This window comes from Pleurodeles waltl, chromosome 6 (genome assembly GCF_031143425.1).
Source record: "Pleurodeles waltl isolate 20211129_DDA chromosome 6, aPleWal1.hap1.20221129, whole genome shotgun sequence".
In the NCBI taxonomy this organism is placed as follows: Eukaryota; Metazoa; Chordata; class Amphibia; order Caudata; family Salamandridae; genus Pleurodeles; species Pleurodeles waltl.
The window spans coordinates 1,568,254,218-1,568,279,087 of NC_090445.1; the positions used below are offsets into that span (position 1 = coordinate 1,568,254,218).

The window sequence follows — 24,870 nt, forward strand, 5'->3', positions numbered from 1 at the left end:
AAATTCCTATTGAAACTAGGTCCTAACTATAACTACACAGTGAACGTCACTGTATTTCTGCGCACGTGTGCGTGTGAGAGTAAAAGAAAAAATGTTTTTTTAAATCTCAAAAACCATTGCTATAATAATCCCAAGCACTGAATGGAGTTACTTTGTGTGTGAAAGAGCAGAATGTCATCTCTCACAGTAAAGTTAGCGTGTGGCTGAAGTGGGCTGACTCATTGCCTCATGCTGCATGGTATACTGGGCAAAAGAAAAATGTAAGTAACTCCAAAATCGACGACTAGAAGAGGAATTACTAAAAGCTCCTCTCGTGGTTTAAAGTTTTTGAACCGTCCCTTGAACCAAGAAACTTTAGGCGCGTTCTTTTTGCCAGTGGTAAACAAAACCATGCCTTTTTACCACATTTTTTTTGCCACAGTTGTCTATAGGGGACGATCATCCTCTTCCCTTTGTGATTGTGAAATCGAGAAATTTTATGTTTCTGCGTATTGGTTTTAATCCGTTTTTTTTCAAGTGACATTTATAAATGTTGATACTGACTCTTGTACCTTCACAACGACAAGGCGTACAGGCACCCAGGACCCAATGCACAAGTTGCACACCTGCTACTAAGGGTTTTTTTATGTATTGATGCAGGTGTTCCAGTAGAAGGCAAACGTACACAAGCAATGCGTGTGAAAAAAACATATTTTCTATGGAATGGCGTGGACTTCGGGCTAAGTGTATCTAATAGCTAGGCCACCCTTTTACCTTTAAGATGCAGGGATTTGATGAATGTATCTATAGCCCTTGCCCCCATTTACCATGTTACACCTACTCAGTTGATGTCATTTAACCTTAAACTTGTTGTCACATTTTTGTCCCTTTTATTTTTGTCACTCCATGGACTTCCCTATCGCCGATTAACTCTTTCTCGCAGACCAATCAGACCACATTCGCCTATTTTCGCAAGCGGTAGCGAAGCTTGAATCGGGCTGGCACCCCGATGTGGACTCCTAGGGAAAGCCTCTCCTGGCATCTGGGCATTCGAAGGTACCCAATATGATGCTGTGGGCTTTATTGCATCATCTCTAACAGTTGCAACACGAGCACGTGAACTATAGAACACCGACAACAACTGGCTGCCTAAGGATGGATTTGTGAACGGATGTGCCTGTGTAGCCCATCCTAGGTTCACACTGTGTAGGGCGGGATAACCCACGAAATGTTGTGAAAAAACAACACTTTGGAATGAGGGTAAACACAGACTCCCCCGCCGGGCTCCACTCCCAAGACTGTTTCTCACGATCTGGATAGAATTACTGGTCTTGGTTTTTTTGCGCTGAACACCTGAGTCCTGTTCAGTGTTAGGATGGAAGCTTTATGTGTTGTCATTTCAAGAAATAGTTTCCAAATAGCTTATATTGTAAATGCTTTTTGACATTAACATATGTGGCGTGAGATGCATTTTATTTTTCTGAATTGCTCCCCTACGCCTGTGAGGGAATGTAGTGTACATTTGTCACACAAAAAAAGAAACAAAGTTTCAGTTTTGGACATTGTGCTTTTTGATTGTGTACGTTGCCCAACCATTCATTAATTTTTATGTTGGTCCTGAATGCCTTTGTTTTCAAGTGCGTCCTTTGCAGCTAGAGGACTGTGCTGAGAGGGCAAATAATTTCTGATTATTTGGTGACTGACTGTTCTTTAAGATTCGGCTTGGCTGGACAAATTCTCTGCCACTGTATCCTGTGTGTACATTAACCGCCCAACAAATCACAAATTAGTGCAGTGTGGTAGTCAGGCGAAGTATTCCAAGTTCATGAATGCGCTTCCCAGAGGCATGTCCCTGGCAACAAAGCATGACTTGATCACTGCCTTGGGTGGAGCTGGTGGTCCTGATATGCTTCTGCCTCAGGGTTAACTGTGTGGCTTAGAAAATGCTTCCTCTTTCCTACTTACCTATTGCTCTTTCCACAGCCACCTGGCTCTGCGGATCCTGACTTTGGCTCTGAAGAGTGGGACGACGCCGCAAAGAAGAAGAAGCGGAAGAACCTGTAAGTTGTCACCAGTGATTACCATGCATTTTGTTTCTTTAAACTGTCTGAACGGTAATCGGTTCAGTATCTCACTGTAAGCACCAAACCCCTGAAAGCTGCTAGCTTCGACCTTGCTTTTGCACAACTGTGCACCTTTACAACATGGTGAGGGAGAGCGGCCTGGTCCAGCTGAACTACATTTTTCTGGCCAGCATGTGCACATGGTAATGTACAAAAGGTGTTTCAGTACCATCCTTAAGGTACGTTTGGTCTTTTCAATAATTATTTTTCCACTTTCTATTCATTATTAGTCAATTAAATTTCTTTGACCAACCTTTCTGCTTTTAAAAGAAATGTATGGATGAGGAAATCAAATTTCAGGTCTTGAAAACTTAGCCTGTGTTATCTAAAAATGGTCTAATTCAGAGGACAGCTTAAGTCGGCAACATACTAATTTGGGCCTCTTTTTTCCCTGTTAACTCTGATTAAAAACTCCAAGACAGAAGGGAGCCCAACATATCGTTCCATTACTCTTACTCAGCCCCCAACCCAACTACCGGTCCTCTCTGGGTCTATTCAGGTATTTGTACAGACCCGTTTTAATTGCCATGGCGATTGAGGATCTTGGTTACGCGTTTTCAGCTTTTTCCCCAAAAATGTGCCTACTACTACATTTATGTAAATGAGTACATGGGATTTCAAAAACTTCTTTCTGGAACAAAGTTTTTCCTGCAGTGCTGTTTTGTAATTTCAAACTTTGTTTTTTTTAATAAAAATTCCTTGAAAGATTACGTTCAGATTATCTACTTTTATCATTGTTTTCTAGCTTTTAGAAGTGGAAACCTACATGAGACCATTTACGTCACTCTTTTCATGGTGCAAATGGACTATTGTTGTGACCTCTGCCAAAGTCAATTCAGCCGCCCACCTTGCTAGCATAGCCTGATTAGGATTATAAAGAGGCAGATTTTGGGGCTGCTGCCTGCATTCCAAGTTAAGCCTGTCCTTCTTTGGATAATCCTTAATCAAGCACCTCCTGAAAGTGGATGCTTCTCGCCTTCAGGTGCATAGCAGTAACTGAATTTATTCTGGCACATTTTGTTCTCCACTCCTCAGTCATCTCTCATTATCTGCAAACCTCCTCCCGTGGGCTATTGCCTGAAACACAGAAGTGCACTTCGCCAAGGGTTTAACCCTAAGCTTCATGTTAGGTTGGATGCATCAATGGCTACATAGCAGGGTTGTCTGGAGGTAAAAGGGCCTGCTAGATAGGAACTCCTGTACAGGTAGTCATTTGAGAAGTTTCCAGAGCAGTTTGTTTTACGTCCTTAAGATGGCATGACTGCCTAGTGCCTGAGAATCCTTTTCAGTGTGTCTGTCTGCTCTTACAAATCATGGTCCCTTTGCCTTTCTGCCCTCTTTGGACCTTGCAGTCCAAAGATCTTTTCTCTCAGCCCTGGCCCTCTTAGGACAAGGTATGTACTTCTCAAAACTGTGAGCTATGCTTGGATGCACACTTGTGAGAGTGTTCTGTACAAAAACATAGCTTGCGTTTTAGAAGCTGTGACAGAGAGAGGTCTTTAATTCGGATGAGTCATCCATTTTTATTCTTCTACGAGAGGCCTGCTTTACTCTTTTGGACTGCCGAAAAAAAAGACAAGATCTCTAGAGATTTTGCAACATGCTCCAATGCTAAAAGGAGCCGTAAATCGGTAGTTGTGATAGAGCAATGCAGCTGGATTTATAGTTAAGCATTTCTCCCGGTGAGGAGCGTGGGTTAGAGCTGAGAATGGTAAAGGTAGGAGCAGTCACTTCTAATGAATCATCGCATGGGGCCTTCCATGTTGATGATTTGAGAGATATGTCCTTCACAGCCACGATAGCAAGGGGATCTATCTCAGCAGCATGCAAGGAGAGCTCTCATAGCTGCAGAGTGCCACTGCTCGGGGTGGGGGTGAGGCCCACACTGAGAAGGTATTTTTGGCTTGGAATGAGTGTATTACTTTGAGATTTCAAGGAAAAATCATTTGAATTTCTAGTTTGCAAGCTAATGTAACCAATACTTGCCAGGCATAAAGTGGTAGGAGGAGTCTGGGGATGATTTCGCCCTACTGCCTGATCTGAGAAGAGCACTGCTTCACAGAGGTCAGAAGCAATCCACTTGTAGGAAGCACTTTTCCCAGAACCCAGCCTCCAGTTCATAAATCTTGAGGAGGCAAGGCAGCCACATGGACTTAAAAAGTGCTGCATCTCTCTCCTCCTCTCTGTAACATTTGAAACAGCAACCAGCAGTGTTACCGTAATCAGTCTTTCTTCGGTATTTACTTTATACAAAAAAGGCAAACTAAAAGAAGAAAAAGGTAGAAACTGACCACTTTAAACAAGCATTTAAGCGATAGGCTACTCCTATGTTTGTTTCGCTTTCAGCCATGATGCACAGAAACCACACTGCTGTACACTGGGTAAAAAAAAAAAAAAAACATTATAAAGGCAAATAGCTCTCGCACATGGGAGGGCTAGAGGGTATTGTCAATTTAATATATATATTTTTTTGTGGTGGGAGAGGTAAGGGTGGGCAGGGCAAGCAACCGGGGAATGTGGTGGCTGGGAGAGGGCAAGCAAAACGGGTGGGAAATGGGTAGTGGTGGGTGTGACAGGGCAAACAATTAATTAGTGGAACAGTCATATCCACTACAGTTAACAGTTATGAAGAAAATCAACACAGCATCAAAAACGCATCAAAATTATATGCAGGTATTTACAAAAGATAGCGTTGTCTGTAACACAAGAATAGCATTTCCATTCTGCCTCAGCCACACTCAGGTGAACCTCAATCCCAGCAGTCCATCCAACTGGGCACACCAAGTTTCATTGAGTAGCATCTGCTGCCTGGTGTGTCAGAAGCATGCCTTCACAACCAATCCATTTAAACTGCATAGACAACTTTTCTCTCGCAGTCAGCACACTACATTGCTGCGGTCTGGCCACTGCCCAATGGTCCAACCCATGAGTGATTAGTCACCGGACTATTCTAGAACTGAGGAAAAGAGAAGAACATTGTCAGACCCAGCTAGTCAACACATTTATTATGACAGTTCCAGATAAATATGGCGTTATTAGTAGTCGGAGGATCACCAACCTAACACCTTGACCTGTTTTGGACTAAAACGAGCCATGATCATTGACCCAATTTTAAAACAATGTGGTAAGTAATTCCAGGAATGAATAAGTCCTCCTGCTGTAGAGGACAACAGCACTTCCGAGAGGCGACGCAGCAGCAACCCTGACAAATTATTACAAAGTAAAAGCTCAGTAGACAACACCACAGGACGTTTCAACAGATATTGCTTAAGCTGGGCAGGTGCTTTCTGCAAGCATCTGATCAAGCACACACCAACTTTGTCTTGGAATAGGAAAGCATAATGATTACGAAAGAGATGCAAAGCTGCACACTGTCCATCTAAATCCATCCCACGTGATGAGGCTTTGACCTCCATACCAGCCTGCCAACCCAGAAAGCCATACACAATGCCACTATGTGCTGTGCTGCATATAGTTTCTCCTCATATTTAGTGAGGCAAATGTGCTGCTACAGCACAATTGTATTGTGAAGCTTCTTGAGGTCAAGTGGTCCCCTACAGTCCTGTTTTTTACTTGTCAACATGGACCTACTCAGCAAGGCCTTTTTTTTCTAAAAATTGAGAAGAAATGTTCCTGTAAATTTAGTTTAAAAAAAAAAAACTTACTTTGGTCAGCTGGGCTACGGCAAAACTCACTAATCTTGATCATGCAAGTGTTCTTCATACATCAGGACTGGTTGGTTTGCAAGAAAATATTCCTATCACCCTTTTACTATGCAATAATATGTATATGCCCAAAATGCTATCTTGTGAACACTGCATGACTTTGAAGCCAATGGTTCAATGATGAGGCCAGGTAATGCAGGGCACCAAGCTTCCAAAGTTATGAAGGATCTCATGTGCAGGCCTGTTTGAGGATGATGTCTTCTCAACTCCTGCATCTTATAACGAGGCAAAGTATCAGCAATGTTAGATTCACGGGACATGCTGGGTCCTAACAACTATATTTTTTTCTGACAGATCAGTGACAGTTTTTAAAGTAATCTAAGCACCATTCTACATGACGCACACTCTTTGTTAATGGCATCCACCACAGACCTGTCAGACCAGAATACCACACTAGTGCTCCTAAACATGACTAAAATGAGAAGTTGCTCCAGGATTGCAGTTTCCTTCACAAAACCTGATTCTGCTCAATCGCGAGGCTTGTTATCTCTGTACCACTGCTTCCCTTGGAAAAGCCCCAAAACCGCTGAGTCTTTGAACAGGACCACCTCTTCTCTAGTCACTGCAAATAGGCCAGACCACGGAGCCATTGAAATCAATCACACATTCCACAACATGTGTAAGTCCTCCTTGAACACACTTCTTTTAATCTTGCATGGTGTTGCATCTTGCACAGTGATGCTTCTTACGTAAGCCCACCATACACGAGTCTGTAGAACATGAAAAGGGCCACGTCACTGAAGTGGTCCCAAGGACAAAATTCATCTGTTCTACCAAAACCTGCAATTGGTGCAACGTGACCTGTGACGCTAAGCATGTGACAACGGCTGACCCTTGTCTGCCGGAAATGTTCATTCCCCCAGCTGTGAGTCCATCTCAATGCAAGGAAAATAAAATGGGTACCCGGTATTGTCTGTTTTTTTAATTTTATTATTATTATTTTGCCATAGGAACCTCCCACACTGCTCATTAGACTTATAAAAGAGTGGATGGAATGTATGCAGGTACCTGATATCAGAACAGAAAAAGTAATCTAATGAATGACATCACTGGTAACCATGGATTGCCAAAAAACAATTCTAAGGGTGTGTTGAGCTTCTCAAAATGCGCCCATGAAATTGCACACTCCACTGGCATACATCTGTTGTAGTAGAAAAAGCTGGACTTCCATAAGTGATAACCCTTGGGGTGTGCTGGCTGCCACTAGGGCCTCAGTTTCACAGGAGCTTGATCATAAGCATACCACACTAAGCATGAGTGCGAGTCAGTGGTTTCATTTACTGAAGTGCCATCGCTGCAGGCAAGCTGTGGATTACATAGAACTGACCTGCCTCCTTCTTGGGGATAACTCCCAGTGGTGAACAAAGACCATCTAGTGGGGGAGTTCTGAAAGGGCCCGCATTGCGTCTCAAAGCTAACTCCTTTTTTAGATCCACTCTTGCCACATCAAGGTTAGCATATACAGATGGCTGATTAATGCGCATATTAACCTCAACACCTACAGCTGGTATCTTAAATCCAGCGTTAAAAAACAAAAAATCAAGACGTTGGCAACATCATAATGTGTGTATTGATTTTTCCGTGGAAGCAGACCATTAATCTTTACTGCTGACAGACTGACCAAAACCTCAGTGTGTTGGCTTGGCTGGCTGCTTTTAACGTTTGCTTTCTTGGCCCATTTGGACTCTGGTTGGGAGGCGAGACCACAAAAGGAGCACACATGTTTGAACTCGCAAGTGCGTGATGGCCTATTTATTACCTGTTCTCCAGTTTAAAGCCCAATATGCCCCTTTTTCTCACCCAGCCTCGTATGCACGAAAAGAACCACACTGTCACCTCAGTCTGATCCCATCTCATAACCAGATTGTCAAACCTAAGCCCATCAAAAATCACAGTCATAATCAGGGCCACTGGATTTACAAGTCAAGGGAGGATCAAATTATGCAGCATAGTTGACTAAATTATGCGACATTTACAAGTGAATAATACAGCGTTATGTGGTACAATTTGTGGCAGTAATATGTGATTGTCATATTTACAAATTATTTCAATCCGAGCAAAAGTTACCACCTAAACAGAGTGATCAGCAAAGAAAGAATGACAAGTTTTTGTTAAAAATCTGGAAATTATGCATCAGATGGTGGATTATATGGCTAGCGAGGCAAATCCATTACTTTGTGGGAAAATGCTGCAGCTGGCTCTCGTGATGATCTGGCCATGCCGACACGCCCTACTCAGAGTGTGCTTTCAATATCTTTTTGCTGTAATAAACCAATTCCACAGCCATTTCCGTTTTTTTTTTTCTATCAACACTGGAAAGCATTGAGCTAAATAACCAATATATAATTACCTCATCTTCTGGCCTTGTTTGTGAAGATAAACTTAGGTACTGTCCCTTTCATATCTCTTTCTTAACTTCTAGAGGCACATGCACACACCATGTCCCTGGTTTCAATAAAGATCTTTCAAATACCAGTCTAATATCTCCCTGTTGTAGCCTTCCCCGCTCTCCATTTTCCACCACTCTTTTCACTTCTGCTATTTGGAACATGCCACTTCTAATGAAGCACCCTTTTTCAAGCTGTCGGCCTCTTTTTGGTTCCCTTACTTCCCCTGTGTTATCACTGTTCAAGCCTTGTTAGAACTTGGACCTGTCAGTTTTGGGGCAGTCATAAGGAGCCATGGAGTCACAGGAGACAGCTCACTCTTGGAAAACTTGTGGTTGCTACTTGAGGGGCCTGGGATGCTGTGAGAGAACCCACACTAACTTGTAAATCCGTGGACTGAAGCATATGGGTCATTTTGGTGGAAGGGGTGAAAGGAGGAGGGGGGCGGCTGTAACAGGAAATTTGCTTGTTAATCTGATGCAGCCAAAAGATGTTACTTACCAGGCCACTGGTGAACTTGCTATGGCTGCCAACAAGATTAGTAAGGAATTAGTTGACATGGGATTAACTGCCCCGGCACTTCTAGAAGCGCAACTGTGGCCCCAGTAGCCTCTATCTGAACACCTGAGGAGACAGAAAGATTAATAGGGTTACCCTGCGCACCTTGAATGTGCTGTGTACCCCAACTTGTGGGCAAGCCGTAGCACCTATGTTAAGCCCACCTGTATCAGCTGTTGTCAGTGCCCATCCCCTGCACTAGCACTGTGCTTTGCTATGCTCTTGGGGGCGGGGGGTTTATCTACATCTGGCCCCAGGGGATTGGCTTTTCGATCAACAGGTGTGCCGGATTCACAGTTCACTCCCTTAAGAGGATTCTAAAAGATATAAATATACAAATATTGGACTTGAGTACAGTATCTAGTAGCGATTCTTGATGTTCATAAGGTTTTGACACAATAATAAATCTATTTCTTTTTTTGACTTATATGGGCTCATTATCTTTTGAAAGCAATCAAATTGGATTAATGTATTAGCTCGAACCAGTACCCATTATTGTGTACAAAAGATTTTAGTGGCATTTCTAGGTCCACCCCCCCCCCCCCTAATAAGGACTCTAATATACAAGAAACAAAACACATTTCAGTCTTCTGTCTATAGTGATTCTCATTTATAAGGTGGCACAGCTACCTTGATGCAGATTTGTATCATTTATGATGTAGCTCAAATGGGTACACGCTCACATTACTATAGTTTGTATCGTGGGAGCCCCATCTTAAATTGCTAATTTATACTCTGTATTGTTGCTGCTAAATGAACAGTCATGCGGTGCAGCCCAGAAGAGGAAACCAAGTTTACTTCCATGTGTGGAATCGCTATTGTCTTGCATCTGACTGTTTCTACCAAAAGTTGAGGGTGGTGTATGTAGCTCGGTACAATATTCTACTAATTTCTCCAAACTTAAGCGATGAAAATCAATTAGCACATTGTTTTATACTGTCTTGGATCTTATCACAAGGAAAAAAGTTATTCTCTAATAAAAAAAATTGTACTAAAATAAATACCTGCTAATCTTTAATGCAGGTGGAACCATTTCCTGGTCTTTGCAGTATACAGCAATTCTCCTGTGTGCTATCTGGCTAGACCTCATAGTTCTTTAGCAGCTTCACTGGAAGTGATTGTCACTAAGGGAGTGAAATATAGAATGAAAGTAAAATAAGAACTTAACACGAAGACACCTTTAGAATGAAAGGGAGTGGGATATTTTTATGCCGGCAAATTGGTTTCTATTGTGCGAAGGTATTTGTATTTACATTTGATTGATACCACAAAAATAATGACTAAGAATAATATGTCAATCTCAATCTAATGTTCAACTGATTTGTTCAGTCTTCACATTTAAAGATTGAAAGACAAAATAATTCCCCAAAATAAAATGCACTGGATTGGTACAATATTGATGTCTTATATAAGAAGTTTTTAAAAACAAAAAATAGGCATACACTAACCTTTTGTTGGGAACAAACCACTATCACTGTTCATTAGGATCTGTCAATTTTCCTGTGTACTGTCTAATTTGATACCAGTTTTCTTCCTCTCAACCCCATAAGGAGTTGTTAAGAGAAGCTCAGAAACTTTGAACACAAGTTATGTATGTACTGTGTTATAATTGTTGATTCATGTTATAAGTAAAAGAAGGTAGAACTAATACAGACATATCACCTTTTAAATGTGTTCATAACTTGTCAAATGTACGTTCGAGCTACATTTAAAAACGAATCTGTTAAAATTATATCAACAAGTATCACGCTTTAAGACTTAACCATATCGGTTAGCATACAAATTTAATCCTGGGCAATGAGCTTTCTTCCCCAGCACATCAAAATTGAGAATAACCCTCTATTTTATCATGTTCTTTCTATATTTTTATACTAATTATCTACATGATGTTTTGCCTCAAAAGGACACAGTCAAAAGGGAACATCCCATGAATGTCACGTGAACTTTAGTCTTGTAGTCTCAATCTACATATGAAAGTTGATTGAACCTCAGACAGATACTACACATCCAAGTTAATAATACAAAAGTCAAACTAATGCCCCTCATTACCAACAGATATTTTTATAATACCTGCATGCTTCCCTCAACGTAATATGCTCACTGTTATGATTTTCATAGCATAATACATCTTTCAGTATTTACAAAATTAATACAACATGTTCATCCACTTTTCTACTAGAGTTCCATAAGGATTAATGCCAGGCTTATTAAGAGTTTTGTCATTTCGTAATGTCTCTAACTTGTTGGTACAGAATGTGTCGATTAGCTTTTCATTTTAAGTCCCTTGCGCTCCAATCTTGTTTCATCTGTTGTATGCCCACAAATCTAATTCTTTCTCTTTCATTAACTGCACGCTTTTCTTTCATGTGTTGCAAGTGAATACTTGGTATTATTTCTCAATGTCTTTACATGTTTTCTCCATCTTTCTTTCAATTTACATTTTGCAGAGCATACATACTGTACTCCATTGGAACAATATATACAATAAATTCAATATTTCGCTTTGAAATTGATAAAATCTCAAATTGTATAATCCATGTTTTCCTAAAAACTCTTGGGTTTTGGTAAGAAATTTACAGCACATAAAATAACTACATCTCTGGCATCCTCTGGGAGTTACTGGTAGCCAATTGGGCCCAGATTTATTTTCACCATTTCATTCATCATATTTAATGTCGTCACTGGAATTTAGTAGATTCTTTGAAGTTTGTGTATTTTTATATTTCATCAAAGGGTTGGCAATAGCATACTCATTCAAATCTCATCAAGTTTTAAAATATTCAAAACCTCCAAACTTTTGACAAAACTTATATTTAACTTCATTATCAGTCCTATGACTGGGCATAAAACTGATTTTCTCATTTCCATTGCCTCTCTTTTTTGGTGTGCCCTTATTTCAATCGTTGACTATGTCCTTTCCCCCTATTTTAGCCATTGGCATGCTTTCTTTCTATAACCTCCATCAGAAAGAACCCTACCCCCCAAAAGCAAAAAAAACATTGCAGCACCCTCACAATTTACGCAGTACCATGCTGCACAATTTCCTAGACCCCAGGTAAGATTAGCGTTCTCACCTCATACCTGCCACCCATTGCCCTTTCACTGCTCTTTACATTAGCATGTGCTGTTTAAAACTACTAGCGTAAATATGCCACCAATTATAAGAGAGGTAAATGAGAATACATCACACAGGTGACTACAACAAGGGTGCACCGACCATACCTCCTGCTCTGCATCTAGTAAGTGACGTGGGACTTAGTGTGTACCCAGTCCATGGTCAACAGCAGATACTTTGCTCTTTCTGCAGAGCAACAGCAAATCACCAACTAGACTCAACAGCTAAGCTGGTCACGATAGTATGTTTTTGAAAACATATAAGTCACAGTCCAAAGACACAATTTAAAAAAATCCATCCACAGGATTTCGAATAAATATTGAAGAGACTTCTCAGCTGGTGGGCCTCGTGCTGTGGAGTTTTCCATTTAGCCTGCCAGTCATTGGTTTGGATCTCCCCCCCCCCTCTCCCAGCACCTTGAGACCCTCACGGGTGAGTAGCGCGCTATATAAGTCTCTTTGATTGATTGATTGACGCTATTGGGAAGGTTGGATAAAAAGGGGCCCCATTTACAGATAACTGACAAAGGGATGCCGTTGGGAAGGCCGGATGAAGGGACACCAATTTACAACGATTGGCTAAGGGATGCCATGCCACGTGACTAAGTGTGCCATATGCCATTTTGTAGGTTCTTTGAAATGGCCCCATGTACCATACCCGGCAGGCGCATGGCCTGTCTTTATGCTCTGCATTGTAAAAGAACCTTTCCCTCATGTGATGCTCACATATAGCCAGAGTTGTAGGGGGACCACGGAAACAGTTGAGTACCAGTCCACGCTGCCCTTTTCAGTTCTCGCCTACAGACCGCGTTAGCCATCAAATGTCTCTTGTCGGGAACGGATATAAGAGGTCTGTTGTCGGATGAGGGTATTGACAGGTGCCTTGTGTTTTTATGTCACATAGGCAGTAAAAGAAATTGCGGCCTGTGTCGGGAGAGGCGAGCCCAGCCACCCGTATTGGATCTGATTCTTTCAGGTTCGTTCTATTTTTGCATAAAGCAGGTTCCCTCCTGCCTAAGCAGATGCTTTTAGCACATGCACAGGTCTGTGGGGTCGGGCGAGACCTCAGCTGTTTCTGCATGAATGGTGCATTCATAACTAGGACCCCTCAGAAGAGCAATTTTGAGCAGGCCTCGCTGTTAGTGCCCTGGCCCCTCTCTCCCCCTTCATTCGAACTGCCTGAAAATGAATGAGTGGTGAGATGTGCACTTGGGTATGTTTAGAGCACGGGGAAAGAGGCGAACACTGTTCTTTGTTATTTCGTGTTATTTCAGAGCGCATCTTGAGGTTAAGGCGGCAGCCCCAACCCGAGATTTCTGTTCATTGGTGAAGACCTCCTTTGCATCCCTACTTTCGTATTTGGGCCTCATTATGTGAGAGGCTGTGAACTGGATTTCACTGTGGATTTTAAAGAAGAAACGTGTAATTAAAGTTTCCTATTATGTGATTTGACTATTTTTAACCTCTCCTAGTCCCTGTTATATGGGCATAAACGGAGAGGGATGGCCTCCAGGCTCTGCGTTTCCAACAGAAATCGCATTCCTAGCTGAATAACACGGTTAGGAAACCAGGTTAAAGTGTTTTTTATTTAAAGTGCAGCATTGTATATCCTGCCCCCCTCCAGGTGGTTTTATACAAAGAACTTAAATGGGAGAAGGGATTCTAGGAAAAACATAGTGTTCACGGGCAAAAAAAATAGTTATTTAAAATATAGTTTGATCTGTAGGCATTGCACTCTCCCCAAGCACCTGGCGTGTTATTATTCTGGATATGTCCCATGAAAGAGATCGTGTGCATGTAGTGCCATCCGAAATTATTAGGCCCCCTTGGGTGCCATATGAGCTGCCCAGTGACTTTAATGATTGTACTGGCTCCATGGAGATATAGAACACATATGCAATTGTAAGGGCGATCCCTAAAAGACTAAGGAAAAGCCTAGTTTATAAACTGATGCTACGACAATAAACAACAAAAAGTAGACGTGGTGAGGGTAATACTGCAGCGGTAAGCTAGGAACATAATATTACTCTCAAACTACTACACTCAGTGACCACCTGCATATATGATGATCCTCTCATGTGATTTTTTTTTTTTAGCCAGCTGTAGTCTTAATGATCCTGATACTACTCTGCTCATTATATTATTACACAAGCATTGGCAAAGCCATCAAGCCTGGTGTTAGTTACCAGGCTCCTGGCTTTGCCAGTGTTTGTTTTTTTGCCATAGGTTTTTGAAGTTTTAGTTTTGAAGCACTGCTGGACCCTCGCCAATATAAAAAAATAAACATTGGCTAAAAACAAAAATACTCTTTCGCCTCACAAAGCACACTTTGCCATTGCAGTCCCCCCGTACTGAAAGCAACTACTTTGTGTGGATGTGCTCTTTGAGAAAGAACAGAATACCATCACTCACAGTGAAGGGCAGTAGCTGAACTAGGTTGACCTATTGCCCCATGCTGTAATCATACAGAGAGCGGAAGAAAATGTAAATGACAGAAAAGATACCAAAGGATGTAGAGGACTGGCTGACAGGCCCTATAAGTGAGTATATTGTGTATCTGATAGAGGCTTCTAGTTGCAGATTCCTTACTTTAGAATTTCCCCCAGGCGTCAGGCTGGATCCAGAGATTTTTCTTTAAGCACTGCCCTCGCACGTCGGTAGGTGGCGTCTGTCAACTCAGCGGGCGTCGTTGGCGTAGTCGCCGTGATGATGTCGGGATTAGGACGTAGACACTGCCTCGGCGCAGTGACGTCAGTTCTTTTCTTTCCTCTCCACACGCTGATCCGGAGAGAGATACCCTGGGCTCTTTTTGACCGGATTCAACCGTTTTGTCAAGTTTTCTAGTGAGCATTTGGTGTGTCGAGGATGTCCCCGAAGACCGGGTTCAAGCCGTGCGAGGACTGTCACCGCATGATGTCAGTGACGGATCCGCATCAGGTTTGTTTGTGGTGTCTCGAGCGCGACCACGACCCAAAGTCGTGCTTTGAGTGCCAGGCAATGCACCCGAAGGCCTTGAGGGAGCGGTCCCTCAAGCTCATAGCAGCCCAGCGCTCCACTCCACGTAGGTCCCGGTCTCGCTCAAGAGGAAGGACTCAATACCGTTGGCGGAGCCATCACCACTCGTCGTCCTCAAAAGCTTCAGATGCAGGTAAGAAGAAGTCTCATCACTGTTTGACTTCACCCCGTTGCTCGGCTGACGGGACCTGGGAGGACTGTCGACGCTCAAGGCCTCCGTCCTCGGAGCCCGCGTCTGGGTCCAGGAGCCGGTTCGACCCCCGCCCAACTTAAGGATTTCTATGAGGCCATGCGCCTCATCTTTGAGCGGACTGATGCCGATACAGCGCCTTCGGGCCCAAGGGGTTCTGTTGAGGGTCCTTCGGGTTCTGCGCCGGCGGCTCCGGCTCCTGCCACCAAGGTCCTCTCCAGATCCACACCGGCACTGGTCGCACCAGTGAGACCTTCCCCGGCACAGGTCGATTGTCGACGCTCCCGACCCCGGTAGTGCCCACTATCGCCGTCGACCCGATCCTTATCCCTGACGACTCTGAGTCAGAGCAGCATTGCCCAACGCCGCCTTTGTCTTCGATGGGGCCTACTCACCCGATGTCAGATTTGGGCCCTTGTTCCAATGGGTACGAATTCGGGGAAGGACTGGAGGGGTCCCTGGACACTTATGAATACCAGGATGACCCATCTGTGGACTGGGCACTGGAATTGGACGACGGCAGCGGACTGGACACTTCTCCAGACGCTGGCATGCTGTCTCCTCCTACCGTGGCTAAGGTCCTTGGCCTTCAGCTTCCTACTGTAGAGGTCAAGTCCACCTCCTGACTGAGGTTCTTCAGCCAGTAGCTTCCACATCTGAGCCCCTTTTACCGTTCAATGAAGCCCTCACCAATGTCCTTTTGGGTACTTGGTCCAAACCCAACACAGGTCCTTCTGTGAATAGGACTATCGCACGCCGCCATCGGCCCACTCCCAACGACCCTAAATTCCTGTCCCAACACACCATGCCTGAGAGTCTTGTCATCCAGGCTTCCTCTTCTTCAGGTGCATTCCCTTCCGCACCCCGTCTAGAGAATCAAAAAGGCTGGAACAATTTGGGAAGAAGTTGTTTTCTTTCTCCAGTCTCGCGCTGCGGTCTGTGAACACCACATGCCTTTTAGGAAACTATACCCACTCTCTGTGGGATACGGTTGCGCAAGTCCTGCCACAGATACCGGAGGAGGCCCGTGCTATCGTCTCCCAAGCTGTCAATGATGGGAGAGATGCGGCGAAGTTCACAATCTGATGTGGCTGGACACGACCGACTCTGGGTAGATCGGTTGCTACGACAGTGGTATAGAGATGCTACGCCTGGTTGCGTACTTCAGGTTTTTCTGGGGTTGTCCAACAGTCTCTCATGGACATGCCCTTTGATGGCTCCCGTCTCTTCGGAGACAAAGCGGACTCGGCCTTGGAGAGATTCAAGGATTCCCAGGCTGCGGCTCGGTCCCTTGGTCTTTCCTCGCCCCCCGCAGTCTGCTTTTCGCCCCTTTTGTGGCCACGTAAGGGGCTCCCTGTTGCGTCCCCCGCCCAGCCACCATGCCACCCATGCTGTTCAGCCTCTGCGTGGCCGGGGACGCGGAATCACACGTGGATGTGGGACAGGAAACCAGAGGTCTGCCCAGTCCACCTCTGCCCCCGCTGCAGCCTCCAAACCCTCCTAGTTTGTCCCCTCATTCCCATCCAGTTGGCAGCAGGATTCGGCATCACATGCCCCACCAAAACCCACCTGTCCATCACTACGGACAGGTGGGTTTTGCAGATCGTTCGAAAGGGCTACTCCTGCTCTTTCGAATCTGCCCCACCGGCCATGCCTCCATCACTCAGCCAACTCCAGGATGATCATTTGGCACTTATCTGCCAGGAAGTCGCGGCTCTCTTGGCCAAGGGAGCTATAGAGGCAGTCCCTGTGCCAGAAGTAGGTTGTGGTTGTTATTCCCGCTACTTTCTGGTGCCGAAAAAGGACAAGGGCTTATGTCCTATCCTAGACCTTCTGGACCTCAACTACTTCCTCAAGAAGAAGAAATTCAAAATGCTTACCCTGGCTCTGGTTCTGTCAGCCTTAGACCCAGGAGACTGGATGGTAGCATTGGACTTGCAGGACGCTTATTTCCACATCCCCATCCTGCCTGCCTATAGACGTTACCTACGATTTGTGGTAGGTCACCAGCACTATCAGTTTACCGTGCTCCCCTTTGGCCTTACCAGTGCCCCTGGGGTGTTCAGGAAAGTGATAGCAGTGGTAGCAGCTCATCTGCACAGTTTAGGGGTCTCAGTCTTCCCCTACCTCGACAACTGGCTATTGAATGCAGACTCACCCCAGAAAGTCGTCTCCCACTTTCAGACTACAGCGGGCCTCCTGCACGTGCTAGGGTTCACTATAAACATGCCGAAGTCACACCTGACTCCCTCTCAGACGATCCCTTTCATCTGAGCTGTTCTGAACACAGTGCAGTTTCAGGCTTATCCTCCCGAAAAGTGAGTCCAAGATATTCAGGCTATGCTTCCGATCTTTCAGCCTCTGTCTTGGGTTTTGTTGAGACTGACTCTGAGGCTGCTGGGCCTCATGGCCTCCTGCATCCTGCTAGTGACACAGATGACATATGCGGGCTCTGCAGTGGGACTTGAAGCTCCAGTGGGCGCAGCATCAGGGGAATCTCTCCGACATGGTACAGATCTCAGAGGGGACTGTGAAAGACCTGCAGTGGTGGCTTTTGAATCCGCATTGGGTCCACGGCAGATCCCTCTCCCTTCCCCAGCCAGATCTATCTATAGTGACAGATGCGTCACTTCTGGGTTGGAACGGCCACTGGGAGAGGCAGAGATCAGAGGCCTCTGGTCTCTGCCATATCAATCTTCTGGAGCACTGGGCGATCAGACTTGCGTTGAAAGCATTTCTTCCCTCTCTCAAAGGGAGGTAGTGCAGGTGTTCACAGACTATACTACCGCCATGTGGTACTGCAACAAACAGGGCTGAGTAGGGTCCTGGACCCTTTGTCAGGGTGCACTACGTCTCTGGACATGGCTGGAACATCAGGCCATTAACCTGGTGGTTCAACATCTGGAGGGTTCTCCCAACGCCAGAGCGGACGAACTCAGCCGTCGATGCACAACCGATCATGAATGGCATCTCCATCCAGAGGTGGCACAAGGTCTCTTTCAGCAGCAGGAGAGCCTTTCTTAGATCTGTTTGTCTCCACAGAGAACGCGCAATGTCAGCTGTTTTGCGCGTTGGAGTTTCTAAGGTGTCACTCGCTCAGTGTCACTTTTCGTCTTGAGTGGAACTCCGGCCTCCTTTACGCCTATACCACTTCTGCCCAGGGTTCTCAGGAAGATCAGGAACGACCTGTCCCAAGTCATCTAGGTGGCTCCAGACTGGGCACGGAGAGTATGGTATCCAGAGCTGTTGAGAATGGCCTTCGATCCTCCACTCAGACTGCCTCTTTGGGCAGATCTTCTGTCGCAGCAGCAGGGGATGGTTCTCCATCCGAACCTGTCCAATCTCCGCATTCATGCATGGAGATTGAGTGGAGCCAGTTGATGACTTTTGATCTTCCACCTGAAGTCTTCGATGATATCTTGGCAGCCAGACGTCCCTCCACCAAAACGATATACAGCTTTCGTTGGCATAAATTTGTGGCATGGTGCACCAACAAATCTGTTGATCTGCTCTCTGCCCCTCTATCTGAGGTTCTTTTTTTATCCTTTCTTTGGCCCAGCAGGGCTCTGCTTTGGGCACCTTTAAAGGGTATTTATCTGCCATTTCAGCCTTTCTTAGGTTATCTGATTAGCCCTCACTCTTTAAATCTCCTATTGTGAGTAGATTCGTGAAAGGTCTCACCCATTTATTTCCTCCCACTCTATTCATCATGCCTCAGTGGGACCTCAGTCTTGTCCTTACTTATTTAATGTGTACTCCCTTAGAGCTGATGCACAATTGTCCCTTACGGCTCCTCACCTTCAAAATTTTATTTTTTATTGCCATCACTTCTGCTCGCAGGGTGAGTGAGTTTCAGGCCCTTTCGTCCAAACCTCCATACTTGTCTGTGCACCCTGACAAAGTGGTTTTGCGCACTAAGGCTTCCTTCCTTCCAAAGGTGGCTACGCCTTTTCATTTAGGCCAGTCCATCACCCTGCCTATTTTTTACGCACCCCCACATCCTGTGCATGAGGAGGAGAGACTCCACCATCTGGACCCAAAAAGAGCGTTGGCATTCTGTTGTAATCGTACTAAAGATTTCCAGGTGGGCGACCATCTCTTTGTCGGGTATGTGGGTGCAAAGAAAGGGAATCCGCTACAAAAACGTACCCTCTCTTGATGGGTGGTACTTTGCATCAAGATGTGCTACACTTTGCCCAAGAAGCAACCCCCAGAGGGCTTGCGTGCCCATTCCACCAGAGCAATTGTGCTTCCACTGCGTTAGCTCTCAGAGTTCCTGTCCTGGAAATCTGCCAGGCAGCTACATGGGCGTCCCTACACGTGTTTGCTATACTACTTCCTGGACAGTCAGGTCTGTCGGGAAGGCTACTTTGGTCATTCGGTCCTGCAGGACTTTCTGGTACGATCTTGGATCGCAGCCCACCTCCGAGGATGTCATTGCTTGGGTATCTATTCTAAGGTAAGAAATCTGCAACTAGAAGCCTCTATCAGATGTACAAGTTACTTACCTTCGGTAACAAAATATCTGGTAGAGACCTATTCTATTTGCAGATTCTTTACCGACCCACCCATCCTCCCCGCTTGCAAACTGATTTCTAGTGACAGGGATTCCCCCTTCAGGTCCTTAGCTCTGTCGCACCAATCTTAGTGTTCTTACCGGCTCTGCGCTTTGGCGTGGAATGTCGTTTAAAGAAACTGACGTCAGTGCGCTGAGGTGGCGTCTATGTACTACTCCTGACGTCATCACAGCGACTGACGTCAACAATGCCCGTGGAGTCGACTGACGCCACCTACCGTCACGCAAGGGTATTGCTGGAAGAAAAATCTCCAGATCCAGTCTGACACCTGGGGGGAAATTCTAAGGTAAGGAATCTGCAACTAGAATATGTCTCTACCAGACATTTTGTTACCAAAGGTAAGTAGGTTGTACATCAAGGAAACCTACATATTTCCGAAATGAGCACAAGATATGGAGTTTAGAAGTAGTGGTTATTTGCACATCTCTGAATTTGGGGTAACCCATACTAGCATGTGAATTACAGGGCATCTCTCAAAATGACTTCTTCCTTACACACTGTCTTACATTTGGAAGGGGCAAATGCAGAGAAAGACAATAGGTAATAACACTTGTTCTGCTATTCTGTGCTCCCCTAGGTGACCCGATATAAATGGTACCTCACTTGTGTGGGTGCAGGAAACACCCCAAAACGCAACATGGAGACATCATATTTTTCCACTGAAAACTGACTTTTTTGCAGACTGCCTAGATGTGGATTTTGAACTCTAGCCCAGCTGGCACCTAGGGAAAACTACCAAACCCTTACATCCAGGATGGGGTGATTTGTGGGGCTCTCACCAGGTTCTGTCACCCAGACTCCTTTGCAAACCTCAAAATTTGGCTAAAAAAACATTTGCCTCACATTTGGTGCAAAGTTATGGAATCTGAAGGGAGCCACTGACTTCCTTCAACCCAGTATTTCCCCAAGTCTCCTAATAAAAATGATACCTCACTTTTGTGGGTAGGCCTAGTTCCAGCAACAGGAAACGCACCAAAACGCTATGAAGACACATCACATTTCTCCATTGAAAATGAACGGGAAACCTAGCAAACCTGTACATTTTTAAAAACCAAACACCTCGGGGAAGCCACGGTGGGGTGACGCGTGGGGCTTCACCACGTTCTGTCACCCAGAATCCTTTGCAAACCTCAGAGTTTGTCTAAAAACACATTTTCCTCACATTTCAGTGATGCAAAGTTCTAGAATATGAGGGGAGCCACTAACCCAACATTTCCCTCATGTCTCCTGATAAAAATGATACATCACTTGTGTGGGTGCCTAAAGCAGAGTCAGCCTAAAAACTTATGAACACTCTTTGATGCCTCCTCAACTCTACAAGTTTTTGGCCCTTCCCTGTTGCAGGCTTTTGGCCCACCCACACAACTGAGGTATTCTTTTCATCGGGAGACCGAGAGGAATGCTAGGGGGTAGGAAATTTGTGCCGGTTTGGTGATCCCCCGCAGAAAGGTGAAGAAATTTTTTTTTGTTTTTTTTTTTTTTACCTATATTGGAGGTTTGCATGGGATTCTGGGTAAGAAAATGTTGGTGGATCCACGTGGTCTAGTGGGTGTCCAGTTCCACCCCCATATCAGGGGTGGGTTGGGAAGAGCAGCTGAATAAACGGCCAATCTACATCCGGGGGAGCTGAAACATGGATCAGTAATTGCCCATAAGGGAGCGACCCTTACCTAATGGGGTCGTTACCCTAAACAATTAAACATAACACAATCCCTGGTGGCCTAGTGGGTTTCGGCTCCCCAGTGGAAAAAACCCCAGCTGATCTGCCTCCCAAGGGGGCCGAAACATGGATATCACTATTGGCCCCCTAGTGGAGCGACCCTCGTTCAAGGGGTCGCTTCCCTACAAAGAAAACAATCCATGGTGGTCCAGTGGTGGATTCCTGCTCCACGATAGTGGCCCTCACCGCGATCATGGACCAGGAATCCACTCCAAACAGGCACAGGGGGAAATGAAAAACTCTTTCCTTTCCCCCTGTGCCTGTTTCACGCTGCCTTCCCCTCCCACCCACCTACCCCAAGAGAAAAACTCACAAAGGATGTTCTTTCCCAAAGATGCTCTGGAAGCAAATGGCTTCCAACGCAACCTGGCTGCATTTGATGACATTGGTGCGCTGTGCGTGCGCCGATGTCATCAGATTCCCAAGTGGGGGGTGGGTGGGTTGTGCCAGTGCTTCCTCCGTGGGCGGGTGCAAGGATGGAACTGTTCAGTCCTCAGCACACGCCCACCGTGGCTGAGGACGGAACCAGTTCCATCATCAGCATGCAAGGGATTTCTAAAGTGTATGTAAATAAAGTAGGTAAATGAGCAATTTTAAGGTGAGTGTTCTGTAAATGTAAGGAGCTGCGAAACTGGAAGCTGTAAATTATGTATCCTCAGATTGATTTGTGAGAGCAGTGCAAGTGCATCATACAGAATAGAGTATGGATGATGAGTGGCCTCAATAGAATTTAGAAACGCTCCAGCCCTCCTACTAAAATTGCAATCTTGTTTTTTGTTATATTTGATTGATACTTAAATGAATTATTTCATCATTTTTGTATCTGTTTTTCAATGCTTGTTTCTGTATTGTTTGTACATTGTTTAGTGGTTCATATCATTGACAAATTCTTAGGTCAGGTTCCACAGCTTCCACTAATAACTCAGTGGGGGTTTCTTGACCAATAGTAATTCAGTAGGGGTTCTCTGGTATACTGTAATGATTAAGTAGAAGTCAAAATCTTATGAAACACTGCCCGAAAACAGATAAAAAAACAAGCATTTGCAATCCAATGGGTCTCACATTTGCTCAAGTTAGCGCTATTAGCGTTGTAAATTCCTAACTGGACTTTTCTTGCCTCATAAATTGAAAATGAAAAGTAAAACAGTTGACATAAGCGAGCTGATTAAGAGCGCCACAGCTGCCGTGAACGTGAGGGAGCGACACAATAGGAAAAAAGTTTGCTTGCAGTCAAACGTATCGGCAATCATGCAGTTATCCATGTAACAGGGTTGGTGTCCAAGGTGGTAACCGGACCGCCCAAAGGAGGGACAAACATAAAGCATTTACCGATGATAACAAAGGATTTCTAAAAAGCAAGCCCATGAATGAGTGATTGTGATGGGCATGGTTAAAAGCCCACAGAGATTACAACAGGCCAGAGTGCCTGCGCGCTCGCCCTAAAAATCAGTAGGAGCGCACCCACTCCATGCTTGCACCATCTGTGCCTTCTACAAAAAATCGGAAGTAGACCCTCAATGACTGCTTTCCTTTAGTGGTATATATTTCCCCCTCGAGAACTAGTAGTCAATAGTGTCATCATAGGTTCTCACCTCCCACAGGAGGTAAAGTCTCTTTCTTAAGAGACATGGTGTGATCTGTGAAGTGATTGAAAGTTAAAATTGTCTCCTGCCCCTCATAAGAATCCTTTTATTACAACACACAGGTCCCAGGGCAAGATTAAAAACGTGTTAGATGTGTTGGGGACACCTTAATCAGTCCTTCACATCCTAATCAATGCTCATGAAAAAAGGTAGACATGTTTCAGCCTTCTTGCGCTCTATGGTCGCAGCTTTCATCAGTACCAGTACTATATCAGATCCCTACTATAGCTGAGGAGATACTTTCCCCTACAGTATGTTAAGTTCAATCACTTCTTCAACAAGGGGCATCACTTATAAGTGCTACCAGTGGCCCCACCTTAGGACCACGCTAGGAAGACGGGGGTCTTTGATTCGAATCCATACAGTGTTGATGTATTGTTAATTTATGCTATAGGTTGGTGCCTAGCAGAATGAGTTAATATCCTCATTTTTTGATGGACGCTTTCGCCTTCCTCGCCTCACTCCCCTCTCCACCAGATTCGCGGACTTACTGCGTTGTCTTGTGGGCTTAGACCTTAAAAAAAAAAAAAGTAGCAAGATCAGCTTGTGCCGTGGCGTTAAGTGCCACTTAACCCTTAATGTATTAATATAATTGCAAGTGTCTAAAGTTTATTTTGAAGGCCCGCCGACAGCGTTGCCAAATGCAGAAATTGCCTTGCACCAAAGCAGCCTTGTTTTGATTCCACCTCGTTCAGTCTTCTTCCACCATGATACACTTCCTGTCTCTCTCGCTGGTTCTGGCAGTATGAGGGCCTCTCCGGTACAAGTCTCTACTAATGACATGGTGAGTGCCTCTCCCCACCTACTCGGGAACATTGGGAGGAGGGTTAATGCCTCTTACGCGCACTCAGGAGAAGTGGGGGCAGGTGAGCACCTCCCCATGCTTCCACACACTCACTAGCAGCAGTGCAGAGGGAGTGCCTTTCCAGTACAGTCCCACACCTGCGAGTAAGAGGAGCAGGATGAGTGCCTTACCCACAAGGCTACACGCCCGCTAGCGGCAGGATTGTGGTGGGTGCCTTTCCCATACTGCCACACACTGACGAGTAACAGCAGCAGGGTGGGTGCCTCTCTCACACTCCCACACACTCACGAGCAGCAGGACCAGAGTGACTATCTTTCACATACTGCCACACACTCACGAGTAACAGCAGCAGGGTGGGTGCCTCTCTAACACTGCCACACACTCACGAGCAGCAGGACCAGAGTGACTATCTTTCACATACTGCCACACACTCACGAGTAACAGCAGCAGGGTGGGTGCCTCTCTCACACTCCCACACACTCACGAGCAGCAGGACCAGAGTGACTATCTTTCACATACTGCCACACACTCACGAGTAACAGGAGCAGGGTGGGTGCCTCTCACACACTCAGGAGCAGCAGGACCAGAGTGACTATCTTTCACATACTGCCACACACTCACGAGTAACAGAAGCAGGGTGGGTGCCTCTCTCATACTGCCACACACTCACGAGTAACAGGAGCTGGATGGGTGCGTCTCTCACACTGCCACACACTCACGAGCAACAGGACCAGAGTGACTGTCTTTTCCATACTTCCACACACGAGTAACAGGAGCAGGGTCGGTGCCTCTCTCACACTGCAAAACACTCAGGAGCAGTTGAGCTGTCAGACATTTACGGGCAGTGGCCCGAGGGTGAATTCTTCACCCAGGGTATCACCCGTTGGGGGAGTAGCTGTATTGTGGCGATGCCAGCGCTGAAGTGCTGAAAATGCAAGCCTTTTGCCTGTACTCCATGCTTACTCACGGAGTTGCAACTGCACTGGATGGATGACATCCAACCTCTTTCACTTTTATCCAAGCCTCCTCCAAAC

At 45.3% G+C, this 24,870-nt stretch overlaps 1 protein-coding gene across 5 annotated transcripts in view; it reads left to right on the top strand.

Moving 5' to 3' along the window:
• The window catches only part of RGS3 (regulator of G protein signaling 3), an 805,262-nt gene that overhangs the window by 756,410 nt on the left and 23,982 nt on the right, over positions 1 to 24,870 (top strand). For all 5 annotated transcript variants that reach the window (XM_069241285.1, XM_069241286.1, XM_069241284.1 and 2 more), the window contains one exon: positions 1,963 to 2,039. In XM_069241285.1, the coding sequence (XP_069097386.1) occupies positions 1,963 to 2,039 (77 nt within the window). The remainder of the gene's footprint in view (positions 1 to 1,962; positions 2,040 to 24,870) is intronic.